Below are 22,044 nucleotides of genomic sequence, written 5' to 3' on the forward strand. Positions count from 1 at the left end.
TTCTATTTTCAGATAAGAACACTTATTCCTTTTAATTTTTAAGGAATAATTGCCAAGAAAGGACCTATTATTGATAGGGTCTGTTCTATAGTTTTTTAAAACAATCTACTTTATCTATTTTCTTTAAAAGATAATATCAAGGCATTGCTAAACAATGCAAATTATTCGGATCCTGGGTTTCCCTTCAATTTCACTGGGAATTGCAGGTGGTAAAAATGGGTAGGTTTGGGCCCTGTCTTTTTAGTCAATTTTTTAAGTTCTTTTTTTTTTTTTCTTTTATGTTTTTATATTATTTTTTTGGTGATTTTGTCCATGTTTACTATAACTATATTCCCCAGAAGTGTCTTGCTGTTCTCTACTCATATGTACCGAGCATCAAAACAACTTGGCTGATGGATGACCCCTTTTTCACATGCCATTGCCAAGTTGCTTCATATAAACATGCTATAGTAACTGAATATCCATGTATACCTTATTTTAAATGCTGTGATATTCCGTCGGTCCTTGGGATAGCACTCGGAATGAGTGTGCACGCGTGTAAGGCTCTAATTTTCTATTGCCTATATTGCAGCTAGTAACTAGGCAAGTAAATGAGAAAGAGACATATAGTTCTTCATATAGCAGGAGTCAGGCACTTTGGGTTATGCTGTCCCAAAGCCTGGTAGGTATGTAAAACTGGAAAAAAAAATAAAATTCAGACAGATTATAACCCATATCACAGTTGAGAAAATTACACTATTTTTTGTAGGGTTTTTTTCCTTTCTTTCTTTCTTTCTTTTTTTCTTTTTTTTTTTTTTTACAGTGATTTCTGCTATGGTAAAGTTACTCTTAGTTTCACCTGGCCTGCTAAACAGAATCAGAGTCGAGCACGCCGCCCCCAGTGACAACGTTCAGCTCTCTGCGAGGATGACCTCCCGCCTCCGGGTACGGTATGAGAACAGCAATGCTGAGATTTAGATTAATTTTGGAAACTCTGCAGAGTTTAGATGCTTTTTTACCAGCTTTCACACACATCCCCCTCCCCTTTATCCCCCACCTTTCCCCGTACCCTTTCCCCCTCTTCCCTTGGGGGGCGGGCTTGGGTCAAAGCGATGAAGAGGAAGATGCGCGCCCCGGCTGGCAGAGCTCTCTGCAATGAGTTCTGGCTGCTGGAGGGACGGGTGAGTCTGGTGCTGCCAAAGGGGCCAAATGGACAGCGTGCCTCCCGTCCCTCCGCCCTGGCGTGCTCCGCCACTGGCACCCGACGTCCGACGAGGTGCCCCGGCCTTAGGGAAGGCCTTCACTTTCGCTCCCCCTGCCCTTCCGGTACCGCTTCACTTTCACGTCCTCCTCTTCCTCCTGTGGGGACTTGTTTTTTCTTTTCCCAACCCGGGGTGCCCGGGATAGAGGGAGAGGGAGCGGAGGGGGTGGAGGAGGAAGAGGAGGTGGCAGGGGTGGTGTCTCTCGAGCCATATGTATGACAGCCTCGATGGTGGCCATGATAGTATCTTGAGTGGCTGCTTGCTCCAATATCAAAGGATTGAGTGTTGGTCTCTGACCTCTTTTGCTGGGAAGGTCAATGCATTTTTCCAGAACGGGCATTTGGTCTCTGGAGTCTTCGTCGAAGGAAAGGGGTTGCTTCCGAGGACGACCCCTCCGCTTCTTGACGAAGTTATTGCCTGTCTTTGATTGTCTCTGCAGCCGCTTGGCTTTCAGGATCTTGTTCACATGATCCAGGTTCTTCTTCGTGGACAGGATCTTGGTGTAGTTGCACATCTTGCGCACCTCGCACTGGATTGCTTCGATTTCACGGCGCTTGAACCTTTTCTTCAGTGGTGAGCTGGCTGTTGGGAGACAAGGAGGGAAACAGGGTTAGGTCAAGCAACAGTGATTCGAAACTTTTCTTTGAATCCTTTGAGGTTCATGAAGAGTAGACAAAAACATAACTGATATTTAGCAGTCTTCCCTCTTCTAAAGAACCAAACCTTTTCTACCGCAATGTTTTACCATGGGTTTGCTTCATTCTCATTTCTAAACCTCTAATTGGAGTGAAGGGAGCTTAGCATAGCTGGACCATCTTAACTATTAAAACCTTTTATATTCTAAAGATATAATCCCGATGTCTTCATCCCGGCCTTTAATTCTTGTCATGAATGTCAGTTAGTATACAAAATGTTTGTTACTGAAACTAGTGGGCAGAGAAAAGCTGTGTGGGTCACTTAATCTGTGGTAAATTCATTACTCCTGCCTGGGTTTCTGTACTATCATCTCTGCAGATACAAGCTGAAACTACTCAGTCATATAATTGACTTTAATGGCCCCCAAAGTAAGCTTACTCCTGGTTCAGATCACTTACTTTAGATCTGAATGAAGTCCAAAGTAGTTAAGTCTCTTGCCAAGGTCACATTGTGAGTCATTGTCAGAGCTGGAAAGAGTACCCAGCATTTCTTGGCTCCTGGTCCTTTGCTTAGGACACGAGTCCTTGCTTGTTTTGCCTAAATTGTCTCATTGTCCTTTACTGAACATGGCATCTGTTCAGAGTTCAGGATTTGCACACAGATTAGAAGTAACTACCCCTTTGTGAGGGAAACAGAATGTATTAATTCTGCTTTTGCAATAACTGGTGCTCCCTTTCACTCCCAACGTATCCGTTCTGCACTGCTGGAAAAGAAATGTTGGCGCTCAGGATTTCTTTTTGGTGAAGAATAAAACATCCCATTAAATTAAACTCAGCCCACATCTACTTGCAAACTTAATTTACACCTGACTGTCAAGCAGTCATTTGGGTTTGAAATCCTTGAAATTTCCTGAGCAGCCAAGATTTCGAGAGAGGTTCATTTGGGGGTTATCACTCCCTTCACGGCTAATCTTCTAGCAGCAGTTTAAATAAAGTTGCTATTGTAGTATTTTCTGTAGATAACCAGGAGCTGTCAAGCGGGAGAATCTCCACTTGCTCTCTTAGGGCTATGACAGATTCAGCATATAAACCTCATTCACTGGCCTCCCCTCTTGGAGAAACATAAATTATTGGCTCTTATACCACCATGTTGCTTGGATTCAGTGAAGAGCTTGCGTAAACAAACCCAAGTTACAATGTAAGAAGTAGGAGTGAGTCATAAACAAAACACAGACATATGCTCTCTTATAAATAAAGACCTGGGATGGCTAACTTCCCAAAGTCTGGTTTTCATTAATTACAAAACAAAATACATTTTCCATATGTAACCCACTCCCCGCACCAAAAAGAAAAACAAAACCCACTTGCAGTCACAGAGGACAAAGAAAAAGAGGAATGCAGTCATTCTGGTACCAAAGGAAAAGAGAAAGGAAATGAAATATCCAAGTTGCTCAGGAGAAGCTAATTAGTTGCACAGAATTCCTCCCAAGTAGGTCACCCCTAAAAACTGTGGATGCAAGGTCCCTAAAGGCAAGTTGCAGTGAGCTATTTCTCAGAAATTTGATCAAAAAGGTTAAATCCCTGTCATGGAAAATGATAGCTCTCATCTGTCCTCACTGGTGATTGACACGAGGAGTCCCAATATCTTCAGCCTTAAGCATGCAAATCCTTTGAGCCCCTCCCACATCCTGAGAGTAGCTTCAGGTCAGAAGATCTAAAAAATCAAACATTTGGCACAGTCTTCACATTTACTGTCCACCTTTTGCCTTTTACTGCTATTGTTAGGCCACATTCTCAAGTCTTTTTTTTTTTTCCTAATTCTCATATTTGAGATGTAATTTCCTTTTTTTTTTTTTCCCAGAAAGTAATGCTGATTTTTTTTCAGCTGGTGATGAGAAATTTAGCAGAAGGACAGGAACATTTGCAGGTTCATGATGATACCAGGAGATTTGGCTTTACTGTCAATTTTTACTGGAAAGAAAGTAAGCCAAAAGGCAGGAAACAAATTTGAAATAAAGCATTAGGCAAGTATCTGCAAAGATTGTATGTCTCTACTGAGATTTATCTGTAGTCAGATTTTTCTGCAGATTAGTGTTACCACCTGATTGTCGTCAGTGGAGACCTGGTGTGTATAGCCGGTAGAGGATGACCTTCATTTCTAAAATGGGAACTCAAAGCAAATCAAGGTGACCATACACACCCTTTTGACATCATGATAGTGGATAAGAACAACACAACACCCCCGTCCATCCTGAAATCCATGGAGTATCTTAGGCACTCAAGAGTTCACTCAGGCTGAGTATCCTTAGTGGAGCCTCTGGTGAGGAGACAATGCCTGACTGGAGCAAAGGTAGGCTTTTGCTTTCTGCCAAATTGCCCTCTCAGTGTCTTCCTTCATGTTTAGATACTTTTTTTTTTGCTCTTATAAACCTTCGCAAACTGACAGTATGTTTCTTTTTGCAATGAAACTAACTGTCTCATTTAGAAAAAAAAAATTCTGTGCTGTTCTATGCCAGCTTACTGCGCTAATTTTTCCTTCGTAAATGCTTTGGGGTGTTTATGACTACTAGTAATGCTTTTGCTTTTCTTCCTAGCAAGCCTCTGAACTTTCAGGCTCTAGAAAGCATTTGAGTTCTGTCACGCTCTGCCAATAGTCAGAATGCATGTACTGAATAAGTAAACATGCTTTCAAGTCAGGCTTTTTAAATGAGATATTAGGAAACTCAACATTATTTTAACTATTAAGTGTTAGGGACATCTGATTCTAGATTTGGTGCAGGGAGACTGTGCGGAAAGAGTCTGATGGGTCTGCAGGGGGAAGATTTGATTAGGTGTGCATATGACAAAATATCAGGGAGATCTGCCAAAGTAAACCACTATTGAAGTGAGAGCCATTAGGTGTTATCAACTCATCTGGAAGTTCTTGGTGAGCAATCTTTGATATAAAACATTTTCGTATATTGCCATGTGATATACTGCTCTGCTGAGAAACAAGGCTAAGTATTAATCTTTTCCATTTTATCCAGACAGACCCTGCCCAACCCTGGACCCAAGTTGGTCTGCATTGGTTTTAGGTTTTGTTTTTCTGGTCGTGCACATATTTTGCTATTTACAAATGGAAATATTGCTGTGGGACAAAGACTTCTGTCTTGCTCTATGTGGTGGAATTCATTTAGAAGGGGTCGAGGAGGAGATGGGGAACAGTAACTTTGTGTCAGCTTCCCCAGACAAGCAAGAACCAGTGTCGGTCTCAAAACACAGCTTTACACATTTAAAATAAGGCACATGGAGGTCCAGTGTTCCTCCCTTCCTCAGGGTACACCTGTGAAGTGAGGGTCAGTCCCAGAATTTGAAATGGCCACGGGCATCATAGGAAGTCATGCAGGATTCATATGATGTTGCAAAGAGCTTCTGAGGCAAAGAGGAAAATCTCTAGCAAGAATATACATTTCCAAGGGTAGATTGGAAGTGGCTGAAGGACCCGCTCCAGCAGAGTGATGGTGAACAAGGTGAGTCCAGGTAGGTCAGACTCCTTTGGATGTTCTCCATAGGTCCCCTAACTTTATTCTGGATGGCTGTTATGTCTGAAGCTCTAAAATCCTTATTACTACCTGTCATTCTCCATCTCTCTGGAGCTGCCTGAGGCCACTTGCAAGAACATGGCACAAAGAAGACTGTTTGCTCAAAGCTGGGCTCAATTTGTTCACTTGGTTTGAATGGAGGAATTATCTAAGAGCTCCCTATTAATTACAGGAAACCCATAGCACTGTCCTGTTTTTCCATTAACACAGTTTCTTTCAGATTTCAACTAAATTATTTCAACATCTGGGCTACAGATAAACCAACGATTTAATTAGACTTCTGAAAATGGAAAGAATGAACTATGCAGTCAAGCATACACTTTCATCTTGAAATGGATCATCAAATATTTGTGTGCTTTCATTCTCTGCTGCTTTAAAAATCTGTCCTTAGTTTATATATAGGAAAGTCTTAAAGACAAAACAGATATAAAAATTTGTCTTTAAGGAGGGTACTCTACATGGAACCCTTGTTTTCACTATTTATTCAGGAAACGAGAGGGAAATCAAAATGAGTGCATTGAAACAGCACTTTAAATTGAATGATTATATATGTAATCATTCTGTAAATCAAACATAATACAAATATGGTTTTTGTGAATGTGACATCAAAAGTTTGATGAGACTGTGAAACTCCTGAAGGCTGCATGTAAGGTAATGTATTGTGGGTCATCCATTCATTGGAAATCAAGACACAATGAAAGATTAACTTCTCTGTCCATGCCCATAACAAGGTGTGATAATGTCTGAATGACTTGGCTCATTTTCTGACAGCATAGGGACATCATCTTTCAGATCTGATTCAAAATAGAAGCACAAAATATAAGCTGACAGAAAAGCATGCAATTCTGACTTATTTGTTCTGTATTTAAAAGTACTGTTCAGTGCCCTAGACAATTTCACATTTGCAAGACAGAATATTATGCTAAAACTACTGGAGTATGCACCAAAAATCTCATCTGTTCCTTAGTTATTTGCTGTGTCTTTGGTATGTTCATGCTACAGGGATGGGAATATTCAAATAAATGAGGAAGGAACCCCAGAGTCTTGTTTCAGAGTCCCCTGCTGGACCATACAGGCTACTTGTGTCCTCAGCGCACGAGTTCGGTGGCATGTGAGTGAAATAGATTTGATTTGCCAAGATACAATCATGGTAAAGAAGTGTTAGAAAAATTACAGCCTGATTTTCACATTAGATATGCACATTTGCAGCTAACTCTGCAATCAGGAAGAGCAGTGCAGTTCCAGAAGAAAGAAGATGGGGATGAAATAGAGGGAATGGAGCGAAACAGCATTACCTGCTTCAGATGTTGCTGCTGATGAAGGTAGGAGAGATAATACTGGACTTGGCATTGCAACACTGTCAACAGCTGCTGGTTTCCTTCTGGTCATCACGTTACAGGCAGAACTTTCCATTTTACCATGAAGTGAAGTCTGGTCTGCTTTTAAGTGGGGACCTGCAATACCTGGGGAAGGAAACAAAATTTGGATGAATACTGGCAAAGTAACATGTCTGGGAAATATCTGAAAAAAGAGTAGTCAGTTGCTGCCCTGGCTATGTTGATATATTTCCATATTTCCTTGTATATGTACCTGTAATACAGTCTTGACACTAGCAAGGATCACCACTGTTTTTGATAATTTGCTGTAGGACATGCCATCACGGGTCTCTATAAACAATGGTAAACAAAAAAAAAAAATAAAAATCCACATTGCTACTTTTTCTTCTAAAAAACCTGCATCAACCCTGATGTATGTACAACGACAGACAGATTTCATATCTCTGTTTAGTGGGATCGACTGTTTGTCATTCCCTGGGTAGTCTATTCTCCACACATTCTTACATGCTTCTCTTCTATAAACACCTCACTTAGCAGGTATTTCATCTGAGTAAGGAACCCGCATCAGGAACAACTTCAATATGTAACTCCCTGTCCAAAGCACATTACAGTCACTTTTCAGGAGTCCCCTCCCCAGTTAAAATTTACCCCTAGAACTCATCAAAGAGAAGGGAGTTAAAAAAGAAAGAGTTCTTTGTCATACATTTTTGTATCTAGAGTTTACAATGAAGAATAATAAATGAGCAGTAGAAATACACCAAAGAGGTCAAATATTCCAGAAAAAAGTTATGCTCTTATGTCTGGTAGATTCTTCCCTTAACAATGTTTTTGAAACTCTCATATTTTGTCAAATTTAAACTGCTGTGATTCATATTTGAAAACCTCTCCCAGTCTCTGTGATGCTGGGCTTCAACACCATAGGACAGCTATGGGATTATCTCAAAAATAATCTTTCATAAATTCCTTTCCTTTTCAAATCTCTACCTGCACGTGTCCCTCAGATAAAATGCATCAGATTTTAGCAACTAAATTACACAGAGATTTAAAAAAATCACGGAGCAACTAAGGTTGGAAGGCTCCCCTTGAGACCATCTAGTCCACTCCACCCTGCTCAAGCAGGGTCAGCCAGAGCACGTTACCGTGACCATGTCTGGTCAGTCTAGAATATCTCCAAGGAGAATCCACAACCTCTCTGTACAACCTGCTCATCCTCTCAGTAAAATTTTATTGTTCAGACATAACCTGTGTTTCTGTTTCTGCCCATTGCCTCTTGTCCTGTTCCTGTGCCCCACTGAGAATAGTCTGGATCTATCTTCTCTGCTCTTTCCCATCCCATGTATTTGCATACATGGATAAGATCCTTCTGAATATCCCAGCTCTCTGAGGCTTTTCTCATAAGAGAGGTGCCCTAGATCCTTAATCTCTGTGGCCTTTTGTTGGACTCTCTTCCATATGTCCACGTTCCTCTGGTATATCAATCACTCCTCTCAGTTTTGAACTTCTCCAGGTTCATTGAGGGTGTTTTTTACCCCAGCATCCTGGTCATTAATTAACATGTTAAATTCTTGTAGTCCTTATGTAGAACCCTGGGGTGCAACTCCAGTGACTGGTCTCTAGATGGACTTTGTGCTACTCATCACACCCTTTGAGCCCAGCCAGTTTTCAGTCCATCACAGTGTACATTTATCTAGTCTGTATTTCACAATTTTGTCTATGAGAAGCTAATAGAACACAGTGCCAAAACTCTTGCTAAAGGCAAGATAAGAAACACCATATTGGTGAGGCATGATTTCCCCTTCATAGATTTTGGATAACTACTCCTGATCACCTTCTTTTCCTTCATATGTTTGGAAATGCTCTCCAGGAATATTTACTCCACCAAACTCCCGGGGATTGAGATGGGACTGACCATCCTATTGGTCTCTGCCTCTTTTCTCCATGCCCTTGTTGGGATGACATTTTCTCTCTTCTACTCCTCAGGGTCCTTTCCTGATCATCACAACCTTTCAAAAACAATCAGGACTGGCCTCACAGTGATGCCAACCCAATCCCTCAGCACTTTGGATGCATCCCGCCAGATCCCATGAACTTATGCATGTCCAGTTTGTTTAACTGTTCCCTAATCAGATCTTCCTCCACCAAGAATAAGTTTCCTTTCCTCACCTGTCTCAGGGGCATGTGACTCTCAAAGGACAGTCTTACCAGTAGAGATCAAGGCAGATAAGACAATGAACACCTCAGTCTTCTCCTGGTCTTTTCCCACGAGGATCCCTGTTTCATTCAGCAAGGGGTGCATATTTTCTCTAGGCTACTTTTTTCTGCTTATGGACCTGTAGGAACATTTCTTGGTGTTCTTCTGCCCCAGATTCAACTCCAGGTAGACTTTGGCTTCCTAAGCCCATCCCTGCATACTTGGTCATGGTAGTTCTCTGGGCCAATCCCTTTTGCTTCTTTTTTTGTATCTGACATTGCTCAGGAGCTTCTGGGTCATTCAAGAAAGTCTCTGGACATCTTTGTTTTAATTTGCCACTCTGATCTGGTTTGGTGTGATCCAAGCCCCAGGTCAGCAGCAAACCACCCTGCACAGCAGGTCAGGTCAGCACACATGGGCCTTTATCCCCTGTGGCAATGAACCCCTACTGTACCTGGATAGCACCTGGTTGTTTCTCAAAAACTCTCCACAAGTACTCTGACAGCTTCAACCATAGAATTACTTAGTCCCAAATTCCCCAAGCACTGCCAAGGCCACCAATAACCCATATCCAAAAATGACACATCCACATGGCTTTTAAATCCCTCCAGGGATGGGGACTCCATCACCACCATGTGCAGCCTGTGCCAGGGCTGGACAACCCTTTCCCTGAAGAAATTTTCCCCAATATCCAATCTAAACCTTCCTTGGAACAACTTGAGGCTGTTTCCTCTTCTCCTATCGCTTGTTCCCTGAGAGCAGAGCCTGACCCTCACCTGGCTCCCCCCTCCTGTCACAGAGTTGCAGAGCCAGAAGGTCCCCCCTGAGCCTCCTCTTCTCCAGGCTGAGCCCCCCCATCTCCCTCAGTTGCTCCTGGTGCTCCTTTCCTAAAAGATCAAGAAGATCTCAAAGCAGAGCCAGAAACAGCTGTACAAAGCTCTGTGTCTGCTGGGTGTGCTCTGCCACTCCAGATACCAACCAAAAATTCCTTATATATATATTCCTTCATAGCTGCTTGGAGCTGCTATAAACAGTCCCTACCTTTGTCTCTGGCCCATGAAATGAGAAATATCAGGACATCTGTGGGTTGTCTCAGAAAACATGGAAGAAATCTCTATCAGATACAGGCACAGAACTGCTCTGGTGAGAGGAGTCTGAAAGACAAGGCTACAGAGTAGGCCAGTTTGGAATAGAACTCCCGATGAACCCATGACCTGGTATATCAACTTGTGGACTTAAGGGAGACAAGAGCTCTGAGTGTAGAAATAGCCATGAGTGAGACAATATTACAGGTCATGGCTTTGTGAAAATACACAGAGTCGTCTCTGTCTATTAGACTACACATCCTCCCAGAGCCTCAAACCTGGTATTAAGCATCTCAAATTGTATCCATTAAACTTCAATCTCTCTCTGCTTGGCTTCTCTAGTGCAAATGAGAACAATAATATACCCCTCATCTCAAGAGCAGTCCTGTGAAAATAAAATTATCAACATTCATGAAACATTCATCTATTCATACCAAGGCTTAGAAATGTGGAATAAATGAGACATGATGTCACGCACTGAATAGCAAGAGGAAAATCCAGCTACCAAATAGCTGTTCATTAGGTGAGCACTGTACATGGAATAAAACAGTGTCCCATAGAATAACCAGGATATTTGACTAGGTAATTACACCTATGGGATCTCACCACCGTGGAACTGTGCATATGCAAACCTGATGTTTCACCAGGTCTGGAGTTTGTGCCTTAATGTTATTTATTCATGAATTGTTGCATAAGAAATGGGCGTTTGTGGGTGCATGTATCAATACACATACACATATATGCACGTGCATGTGGTACATAATAATGCTAACAACCTCATAAATTCAACATCTGGCTCTAATTAAACTGAAGGGCCTCTATAAAGAGCCGTATGAAAACATGCAGCTGTAACCTGTTGACCTCTATTGATAAAAAAAAAAGTCTGTGAAGCTGTGTTTCAACATATCAAGGGACAGTCATTCATTTTTTCAAAGGTAATCCCTCACAAACCACTTATCCTCTCAAATCTCTACCTGCACACAGTGTTTGCATTAGGGACCTTGATTTATGGATTCCCACTCCTTGGATGGAGAGGCCAACTTCCTGTTGCCGTGGTTACTTGGATCTTGGTTCAAGGTTAAACTACTCCCAAATCAAAATCAGTGGCAGGCACAGCATCTAACAGCCAGGTTATTGACTACCCTAGGATGCTTAAAGGTCAAAGACCAAAGTGCTGCTTACTGCCTTTGGGGTGAGTCAATATTTTCAATATTTTTATTCTGTTTCTTCTGAAGAAGTAGTTGCTGCTCAATTACCACCTATCTGGGTTTAGCAAGGTCATACAAATCATTGAGGAAACTCCTCCCCCTACAGAAGAGACACAAATGTAATGAATTACTTCAAAGTCTATATGGCCCAACTGCAGCTCAGCACTGGTGAATCATGGGTTCAGACATCTGTCTTTTGCTTTAGGGGCTTGGATTCTTCAGCCTGTATCACTCACCTCACTGAAAAACTCATCTAAATCAAGGAAGAGGAGGAATTTATGGATCTGGAGAAGCCAATAAGGAAGATTCATCAGTTTTCTTTCATGGATACCAAAATGCAGAGGCTCAGAGGCTCAGTTGGAAACCCACACAAGTGCAGCAATTTGCTCACAAGGCTCTGATGCACTCTGCAGTGGTGGAAGGTCTATTCCTTGAGTGTATGGACCCGCTGGTGTGGTATCATCACCTTTCATTGGACTTTTTTTTCTCATTTAGATTGCTCTGTTCAGAAGGCCTTATGGAAGAGAAGGCCCTAATTTAACCCATCTATGAATCAGGTGAAAACAAATCATTTGCAGCACAATCACAGGGGAGTCAGAGTTTAAAATTCACACACACACATTCATTAATCCAGTATATTTTATCCTTTGCCACTGCTCCAGAAAGAGAAGATGCTCACAGGGCTGGAGCACCTGTGCTATGGAGACAGGCTGAGAAGAGCTGAGGTTGTTCAGACTGGGGAAGAAAAGGCTCTGGGGAGATCTTAGAGCACCTTCCAGTATCTAAAGGGAGCTTATTAAAAAGCCAAAGAATGACTTTTTGGACAGCAAGAAAGTGACAGGGCAAAGGAGAACTCTTTTAAGTTAAAGGAGGGAAGTTTTAGATTAGATGTTGGGAAGAAATTCTTCCCTGTGAGGGTGGTCAGACACTGGTACAGGTTGTTCAGAGAAGCTGTGGCTGCCCCATCCCTGGAAGTGCTTGAGGCTGGGTTGAACGTGGCTTGGAGTAACCTGGTCTAGTGGAAGGTGTCCCTGTTCATGGCAGGGGGTTGAACAAGATGGTGCTTAAGGTCCCTTCCAACCCAAACCATTTTAGGATTCTATGATATACACTGGTGGCCTGATTCTGACCTTATTTATCACCTATCTGTTGATCTTTGTGCATTTCCTTCAAATCAGAGCTCTCTTCATCCCATGAAAGACCCACACCTTAAGTCCCCTGAGTCCTACTGATAGCACAGACAATGCTACCTGCACCTGCAAGTGAGCAGTGGGCAGCAAATCAGGGAGGAAATCAATCATTATCTGTATAATGAGAAAGGGAAGCTTCAAAAGCAGGGACAGACATAAAGGAGCTTGTCAAGAATCTAAAACAGTTATGGCATGATTATAAATAAATAATCAACATAATCACAAGTAAAAGGGTGATTCAGGGGAAGTGTAATTCTCGTTCAGGGCCGACTGGCAGAAAGCCTGTGTGTGAGGGAAGACAATTCTGACTTGAAACTGGCCTTTTCTTAGAGATTTATGGCATTCTTTATTCACTGGCTAAGCAACTTATGAGCTCTAACTGATAATTAATACATTAATTTTGAAGACCTGGTAATTATTGTTATTGTTATTAAGTGCTAACATTGCAAGTAATGTGGTCTAACTCCATTGTACCAGGCTCTGTACAAATGGACTAATTAACTCTCCTTGCTTTACTGTTAAATCATGATCACTCTGCTTATTGCATTCATCTGTTTTCTCTCATCTTGTACTTATACAGAAAGGCTCTTGGACAACATCCACCTTTTCTTCTTTAATTTGTATACAGAATCTAGCACAATGTGCACCCAGGCTGGAGCTCTAAGTGCCAGTTCAGAAGAGATAATAAATGTTAATTTGCCATTGGAAAACGGAGAAAATCGGCTGATAAAAATTGATCTCAGTGAAGCTTCTGATAGGAAAGATTTTTCTTTTGAGAGCTCATTGGATTGGATTTGGAATCCCTACAGATTTCTGGAAATCCACAGCTGTACTTAAATTGTTTATGCCTCTGACCATTGTTATTGGAAAATTCTTACAGACGATTTTTTTTCTCCCAGTGTCTTTGCACAATGCAGCTACGAAATGCAGCTGTACAGGAATGCACTTCTAAACATGCAGTTAGTCATAGTATTTGCATTTTGATAACTCCTCAGTTTGGAATAAAGAACCAGAAGATTCAACCATATCTGGGTGAATCTTTTCTTCGGGCTAGTTTCAAACAAATCAGTCAAAAGTTTGGCATTGCATCATATTCCAGAAGGGAGAACTGAATTACTGTGTGATAAATGTAGTTAAGGAAAGTAATTATTCTTCTTAAAGTAATATTATTACCTTTCTAACTTATGGAATTCATTTTCCTGGCTTCTATTTGACGTGTATTATCATTTAAAATAACTGGTACTTCCAATGTACAGCACTGCTTTTTAGCTTTAAGTCCTTTTATCTTCTTCCCTTTTCCGCCACCACATTAAAAACTTCAAATTCCACCTCTTCTATGAGGAATTTTCTATTCTGCAGAACATGTACCCCTGAATAAAACCAAGTTCCTATAGAATAATAATACAAAAAAAAATTACTCCCATTGCCAACGGGCAAAAATTTAAGACATGGAGTCTGCTTTATTTCATTACAGCTATTTTCCTACCTTTTTTTTTTTTTAACAGGATAGCTTTAGAGAAAGAAAGAGGGAGGCTGAGAAAGCCATCATTAGATAGATCTTCTGATCTTTATCTGCAGTAGCACAGTCAGAAGAGCTAATGCTATGATGATAGCTTTGAAATCTCTTAGGAATTGAATAAAGAGAAGTGATAGTGATGAACTCCCAGCTAATAAACACAGAGTGCTTATTTCTGCAGAATGATCAATTTCCAGATGTCCTGAGGCTTGTCTGATACAGTTGATTTACTCATTCTCCCTCACTTCACTAATAAAGCTCAAGTCCTACATCAGATTAGAGAAGAGCCAGATTTCTTAAAGGGGCAGGATCAGGGCTGGCATCATGGCACACAAATGCTGGGAAACATACTAATCTCTTCTGCCTCCTCCTATAACCACCAAGCTGTCTTAAACAGCTGCCTTCCTCTGCTGAAATCATACACTTTATCCGCTTTGGGTTAGTACAGTAATACAGACAATTAATTCGTTATCTTGTTAGTGGAAATTTAATGCAATGATCTAAAAGAACTCTTACATATTGTGATAAACTTTAGTGCCTCCAGGGCACTTCTTCTCCATAGGACTCATTTCACATCCCATCCATTATGTAAATGAGATGTGGAAATAGTTTAGTTCCCCTAATGTATCTGTACACTGATGGATTGCACAAAGTCAGCCCTACTGAAACTAATGAGGTTAAATGCATCTTGCCATTCCTTTCTACTTGGGTGAATCTCTGTGCCTGAGTTCACAAAATGTGGTGTGAGTCTTCCTCTTCACTTCTTTATGAAGATAATTGTGTTTCCTGACAGGGAGCACAGTGGCAACTGCTGAATACCTGAAGCCTTGCAAGGCATCACTTGAGTAGAGCAGCTGCTGTTGCTCTGTACAGCTGTGGAGATGTCTGTTCTTCCACTTTGGGGATGTGTGTCCCAGAGCCATGCGGAGCATGACATGCAATGTTTGATAACTACATAGTTGTTAGCATTATCCATGGAAGGGTTAAACCCCAGGAGGAGTCAGGGTAAGGAAGCATTACTTTGTTGATCATCAGGATGAGTCTCAGAATCCCATTGCACAGCCATAAAATTATAGAATCAGCCAATGGTTTGGGTTGGAAGGGACCTTAAACACCAGCTACTTTCAAACCCCTTGTTGTGGGCAGGGACACCTTCCACTAGACCAGGTTGCTCAGGGCCCCAATCCAGTGTAGTGTTGGACACTTCCAGGGATTAGACAGCCACAGCTTCTTTTGGGAACCTGTGCCAGGGCCTCAGCACCCTCACAGGCAAGAATTTATTCTTCATAGCTAATCTAACTCTGACCCCTGTCAGTGTGAAGCCATTCTCCCTTTTCATGTCACTCCAGGCCCTTGTCAAAATTCTCTCTACATCTGTTTTCTAAGCCCCACTTTAGGTACTGGAAGGGTCTCTAAGATTTTCTTGGAGTCTTCCCTTCTCCAGACTGAACACCCCCAGCTCTCTCAGCCTGTCTCTAGCCCTCTGAGCACCTTTGAGGCTTCTTTTGGATTTGTTCCAACAGGTCCATATCTTTCTTGTGCTGGGTGCTCTAGAGCTGGACACAGCAATGCAGGTGCTCATCAGAGCAGAGTAGAGGTGGAGAATCCCCTCCCTCAACCTGCTGCCCACGCTGCTGAGGATGCAGCCTAAGAGGATGATCAACTGAAATTTCAATTTCCAAAGGCCAATCTCCTGTCTTTTCAAGCCTATCTCTGTAACGTATTAGACTTCCTGGCAGATGGAGTCTTGACCTTTGCCTTCTGATTTTTCTTTGGGATTCCTTTTTTCCTCTACTGGTACAGGAAGAAACATGGATCCCTCAAATAATTTTTTTCTTTCCTCCTCTGCATACTGAGTGTTAGTCAGGAGACCAAGTAATAAAGGACATGCAGCCTCAGTCACTGGAGATGAAGTGTTGTGTGTCTGGAAGCTCAGTCTTACATGTAGCCAAAGATTAACATTTAAAGGAGCTGGTGGAAGCAGTTCACATTCCAGGGCAGCACAGGACTGTCACCCAAGGAGATTGTAAAAGTGCTCCTGTCCAGTGTCCCCCAGCTCCCCTGAGTACCTTTCCCAGGCACCAAGCCCTTCAAACTGAGTGGGACTGGGATTTGGAAATGCCACAGAAGAAATCACCAAATTTTGTTATGCCAGGAAGTAATGAACATGTGAAATGAGGATTTCCAGTGGAAGTCGGATCAAAGTAGAAGAACATGGTACTTATATGCCAGTGACAGCAATAAATAAACTTAATGAAAGAAAAACTCAGAGGGTCAAAAGACTAATTCAGAGTCAAAGGCTCTGAGTTCCCTGTCCTCGTGAGAAAGAATTTAAGGTAGAGGGTTCAGAATCAAAGACTTTACCCATCCAGAGACTGAAACTTTTAGTTGAATAAAAAATTACAGTTTACAGTTGTTGGAGACTGACACAATCAAGAGGGACAGAAACCAATGGTGCTGGAGAAATTAAATTTTCCATTAAATATCTCAGTGAATGAAAGATTTAATACACAGTGATGAAGAACTAAATTCTCTCACGAAGGGTGAGGAGAAAAATTAAAATCTGTGAAAGAAGTGAAATGAAAAGGCAGTGTTTCAGGGAGGATGGTTAGGCAGAAGAGTGAGCCAAAGGGCTCTTTTTTAAAGACATAAAAAGCCATTAGGTGCACTGAGGGGCAGAAATTAAGAGACTTGCAGCTAGGAGCAAGGAACTACCTAGAAAAAGTAGTCATACCAAGATGAGCTGTCACAGTGAATGAGGATTTGCTCACTGGGGAGGAAGAAAACATAAGACAGGATTTCTTTCTTGAGAACACAGCTGAGGAAAGACAGATGGGGAAATTTCTGTCTGTAAGTAATGAGAAAAGTCAAGGGTGGTATTTTGAGTTGTTGTTTTTCTAAACAACAGGAATGATCATTTTTAAATGTGGCAGATAGAGCTGATATCCCCTAGGCAAATGGAGTTGGGAGCAGTTCGTATTTATCACAGATTAAATGGGACACTGGGAGCTTTGGTAGGAGAGTGCTGGCATGAAGCACAGGCAGAAGAGTCAAGTTGCTGGTGGGGGGAAGGACGAATGGTGCACAAGGGCTGGATTGGTGTAATGATGGGAGTCATTTTTCAGGCACATCCAGGGTACAAAAAGTGACGAAAACTAGGAGAAGTTAGCAAAATAATTAGCAAAAATCTTGCTGAGTAAGTTCAGCTGAGCCCTCCGCTGAGAAAACACAGCACAGCGCTCCTGCAGAAACAGCATGGCTTGGTTCTCCCTGTGTATGCACTCAGCAAAAGACAGTATCTGTTTGATGAACAAATTCAGCTGATATATTTTTCTTGCTAACCTAAATGTTATATTTGCATAACACCAAGTTAAGTAGTCCTGTGGCGAACGTCTGTGTTAGAAAAGTAAACTCTAACAGGGGCGTTGCTTGAACCCAGCAACACATCCAGCTACACAAAGGGAGAAGGAGAGAACCAGGTGGGCACCTCCACCCTCAAACTTTGTGCAATAATATATGAAAGGATCCCCCAAGGGGTCCACACCTTTGTACTCACTGCAGCTGCAGGCAAAGGTGGTCAAGCCACCACAGCAAGCATCTGGGGACGGGTGGGATAAAGATGGGCTGAAAGGCAGAGCTGATAAGAGCATCCAAGGCTGCTGACTTCTTAAGCTGTGTTTTCCCTGCTGGGCAGGGCAGCCTAGTAATGTCATTTTTCTTCTTTATCTGTAAAAAGCTATGCCCCTGTTCATATAATGAGAAATACTCTGGGTATGACATGCATTTGAAGTAAAATCTCAACACTTAATGGAAGTCTCCATAGACCCTGCAATCTAGAAGACTGTAACAGAGGAGTTTATATTTTTAGAAGGTCTCATGTTGGCTTTGTTTTAAAATCTGAGTCCATTCATCCCACTTTAATGCTGATTTATCACTAAAATGAGTGCTTGCTTTATCAGCAGCCCAGATGAAAAATAATGCTCACTGGGAGTGCATCTATCGTTCTTCCTCTCTCTTCTCTTCTGTGTTTCAGATCAATAGATATGGGGTATTTTTTTACTTTTCATGATGAGAACCACAGTAATTGCCTGCAATATGAAAATTGGAAGCTATTTAAACAGATATATAGGTAAGCTCATAGGTGTTATTGACAAACTCAGCAACAAAGAATCTTAACAGTGTTATGGTACACAGGATTTTAATTCCTCCTCTACTCTAATGACATTTGAAAACTACTAAAATATGTGAAAATTATCAAATACAGTACAATATATAGATTTATTTTAACAGCTCAACATTGCTATGAATAGAAAAAAAAAGTTAGATATAGAAATCAGTATTTTTCCTCAAGTTCATCCTTTTCCTTGTATCCTGTTAAAAAACCTCAGCGATACACTATTGCTCTACTAAGAACTTTAGTGTAAAATATTCAGTTTTACATTCTTTTCAAAGGAAAATTCTGAAGGAAATACTTTGTTGGGAGTGGTTTTCATTAAAATTCTTTCTGGAGACTGCTTCCTACAACAGTGGAAGAAGGATGGCAAAGAGACCACATATAATAAGGTCAGAGACTGCTTCCATGGAGCATAGACACAAGAAGGGATCTGACTGATGAAGAAAAGGTTAAAGAGGTGAAGAGTGCAAAGTGGAATGAAACAGAGAAATAGATGGAAGTAGGAGACAAAGAATAGATTGGAAAGAAGATGGAGGAGGGAAATCACTTATTACAGACGTGTGAAAAGCAGATTGACAAGGAACAGAATAGAGAGCATACTGGGGAAAACCTAAATGCTCTTAACCGCTGACATTTGGAGTTATGCTATCAACTTTAAGGTTGCACATCTATGCTTGAGTCACTCTAAATCTGCAGTGAGCCTTTCTGCACAGCTTTGGTGCAAGCTTGTCTTCAGTTTTCACATTTACTGGAGCCAAAACAGAATATTTTAGGTTCTTCAAGCAATGAACTGATCTCCCCATAGCCTTATATGCTTATTTTACAGCACCAGGCAGACAAAATACAGAATGGTGGATCATGGCATGAATATGTTCCCTTTAAACATCCACTCTGAGAGAGCATCATGATGAAGCAAAGATTATACAAGTGAAGATTGCTTTTTTTTTTAATTATGATTTCTTTCCTGGCGTGGCAGAATGTTATTGCCCAAAAGGAATCTGCTGAAATTCTGACCCTGACTGAGATTTTGGCCAGGCCATAGCACTATGGAAAAACCAATGAACATCCAAAAACTGTCAAGCACAAGTTCTCCAATCTTTGTGCTTGAAATTAGGTTAATAGTGTATTTTCTTCCTTCAGAAATACACTGGACTCCAGTGTACTGTGTCCCAGTATAGACTGATAAAAGGATAGGTGCCAGTTTCAGACAATTGTTTGTGAAACCTGGCCTTGGAGGTTTTGCAGAAAAGATAGAATTCTGGGAAGAAGAAATCTAAAAGGATTTTATTTAGTAGTTTGGGTGTGAAAAGGCACTCAGGCCTTATTTTCTTCTACTGGGACAAGAGCCCAAGAAGACAGGTCAATCAAATTTGGTATTTTGAATTTTGTCACCATAAATATCTGGATTTGTACTTAACACCCTCCCGACACTGTTTTCTTTTAGTAACAAAGGGAATAGGGGGTTCATCTCACTCAGGTGTCTGCAACCCCTGTGTTTACTTGAGAGCTATGTGTTTTAAGGTTACAAAAATGAAATAACTGCAGTCAGAAAGTGGAGTGGGTGTTTCACCTAAAATAGCTGGGTCCACGTTAGTGCAAGATTATTTACGTTCCAGGCTCCATTAGCTAAACTTTCACTGACCATAATGACAGAGGAGAAACCTACCTCACATAGCAGTCTCATGCTGTGAACATCCAGATTCAGGTGAGAGGAACAATCCCATCCCCCTGAAGCTCTGTTGCCAAGTCACCACTCAAGTTTAAATTCCTCCTACTCAAAAGGAGAGTCTCAAATGTGGATGGAGCACCCTTGGGCCGGGAGTCTAAAGTCTATACAAGCACCTGGTTGTATTTGAAATGCCCTGAAGTATTTGAAACATCCAAGGGAGGCTGGCATATATGATAAAGGGCTTCAGACAAGACCTCTGCCCTCCTGCAAGAACAGCTGGAGGCCAGGCAGGATATCTTAGACATCTCAAATGACAGTTGACAACTACGTGTGGGCAAAGGAATTGAAGCCCTGAGCCTTCATTTTTGCTTGTCCCTAAGTCTCTTGTGGGTAGGGAAATATCTCATCATTGTAAATATCCCCTTGTCACCAATGAAGGAGCAGCACAGACACGTCCTGTCAACTCTTCCCTGAATGAGAGGCAAAAAGGCTGCAGCAAGGTATCTGTGCAGGAAGTTTAAACTGTGGAAACTTCCCCCAATCTTTTAGGATGGATTTGCTGCACAGGTTGAAAATTAGGAATAATTTTTTTCTGTCCAATGGGAAGGGTCTTTGGCTTGGCATTATAAAGAAGTATGTATTTTTAATTCTAGTAAATGGAGCATAACAATTAATAATAATAAAAAATTCTATCAAATCAGCAGCTTAAAATTACATGTGAGAGAAAAACACAGGAACTTACGGGACACAGCTCTGCAATTGCTAGTATGTACAGAAGGAATCAATGAAATAAATATAGCCTACCCAAAGATAGAAGAACAAGCCACCCCTAAGTGCATAATTTGCTGCATCTGTGTTTGAATCTACCTCAAAGCAAAGAGGGCAATATGTCTCAGAATGATGAGACAACTAACTAAGCTTAACATTTCCTCTTCCCTCTTGTTTATCCATTCTTCATTGTTCATTTAGTGTTGGGAAAATACTCTGGAAGCAAAACCACCATGATGGCTTACACACATGTGTAAGCTTAAAATCCAGCTCAACCTCTCAAAAAAAGCCTCTCAAGGCAGCCTAAGTTATGGTTAGGTCTTAAACTGGGTTTCTCCACAGGAATCTCTCTCCTTCCCACAAACAAAAGAGCCATTTCATCTAGAGCTGTGAATCCTCAGAGATGGGAAAAAAATCCCACACGAAATGCCAAAGACGCATCAGTAAAATATCTTCATTGATGAAGATTAACTGTTTCAGTGCAGGAAAAAAAAAGTGTTGAGCAACTGGTGGGCACTTCCAGTGCTTTCTGTGCTATTTCTGTATCGCTGTGCGGCTGTTTCTCATTCCAGGAGTTAAAGCGGAAAAAAAAAAAAAAAAAAAAAAAAGCCTTCTGTTTTTTCAAACGATCTGGAACCACTTGGCATGTGACTTCTCAAGTGTTTAGCACAGACTTACAAAAACGTCATGAACATTTATCAGCCTAGGCCCCAAATCTACTTGCCTGCCTTGTGTCATCAGTCATCGTGCTAATGAAAATACTAATGACATTTCAATTGCGTTCCAAGAGAAATGAGCTGTTTCAACAGAACAGGAATTAGGAAAGAAAAAAAAGTTAAATTTTTTTACAAAGAGTATATCACTCTCCCTTTTTATTATTATTAATTAGATGAAGCGTTTGGCCTCAGTGAATGCTGGGGTCCCAACTGTGCAAGTCATGATAGACATAAAAATGAGAAATAAGCCACATCACTAAACAGAGAAAGCAAGAAAAAGAGCTAAGAACAGGAAATGGAATGGGAAACAAAAACACTCAAAATGTTTTCAAGTTCACTTAATGATATCTAAGCTAAATTATTTTAGGATTTTAGATGATCAACAGAGAGAAGAAGACATCTCCCGAGATCAGGTCATACCACCTGGTCTAGATGCCTGTGCTCGCGTACAATTGATTGCCCCTGAGTTACCCACATTGGCTAGATCAGACCCAAACCTTCAGAAGTCGAGTAGCAGACAAAGAATCCTACCATCACCTCACATTAAGTCAGCAAGAGATGCAGTTTTTGATAGAACGAGAGGAAATTGTCTCAAGTTGCATGAGGGGAAGTTTGGATTGGATGCTGGGAAAAATTTCTTCTCTGAAAGGGTTGTCAAGCTCTGGCAAAGGCTGCCCAGGGCAGCGGTGGAATCATCATCCCTGGAGGGGTTTAAAATATGTGTAGATGTGAC

At 41.3% G+C, this 22,044-nt stretch overlaps 1 protein-coding gene across 4 annotated transcripts in view; it reads right to left on the bottom strand.

Moving 5' to 3' along the window:
• Positions 1-222: 222 nt before the first annotated feature.
• SETBP1 (SET binding protein 1) overlaps positions 223-22,044 on the bottom strand; it is a 263,613-nt gene continuing 241,791 nt past the window's right edge. For all 4 annotated transcript variants that reach the window (XM_017819786.1, XM_017819785.1, XM_017819787.1 and 1 more), the window contains 2 exons: positions 6,753-6,920; positions 223-1,823 (listed from right to left, as the gene is read on the bottom strand). In XM_017819786.1, the coding sequence (XP_017675275.1) occupies positions 1,267-1,823; positions 6,753-6,920 (725 nt within the window). In that variant the 3' untranslated portion in view covers positions 223-1,266. The remainder of the gene's footprint in view (positions 1,824-6,752; positions 6,921-22,044) is intronic.

This window comes from Lepidothrix coronata, unplaced genomic scaffold (assembly GCF_001604755.1).
Source record: "Lepidothrix coronata isolate B3197 unplaced genomic scaffold, Lepidothrix_coronata-1.0 Scaffold77, whole genome shotgun sequence".
Lineage (NCBI taxonomy): Eukaryota > Metazoa > Chordata > Aves > Passeriformes > Pipridae > Lepidothrix > Lepidothrix coronata.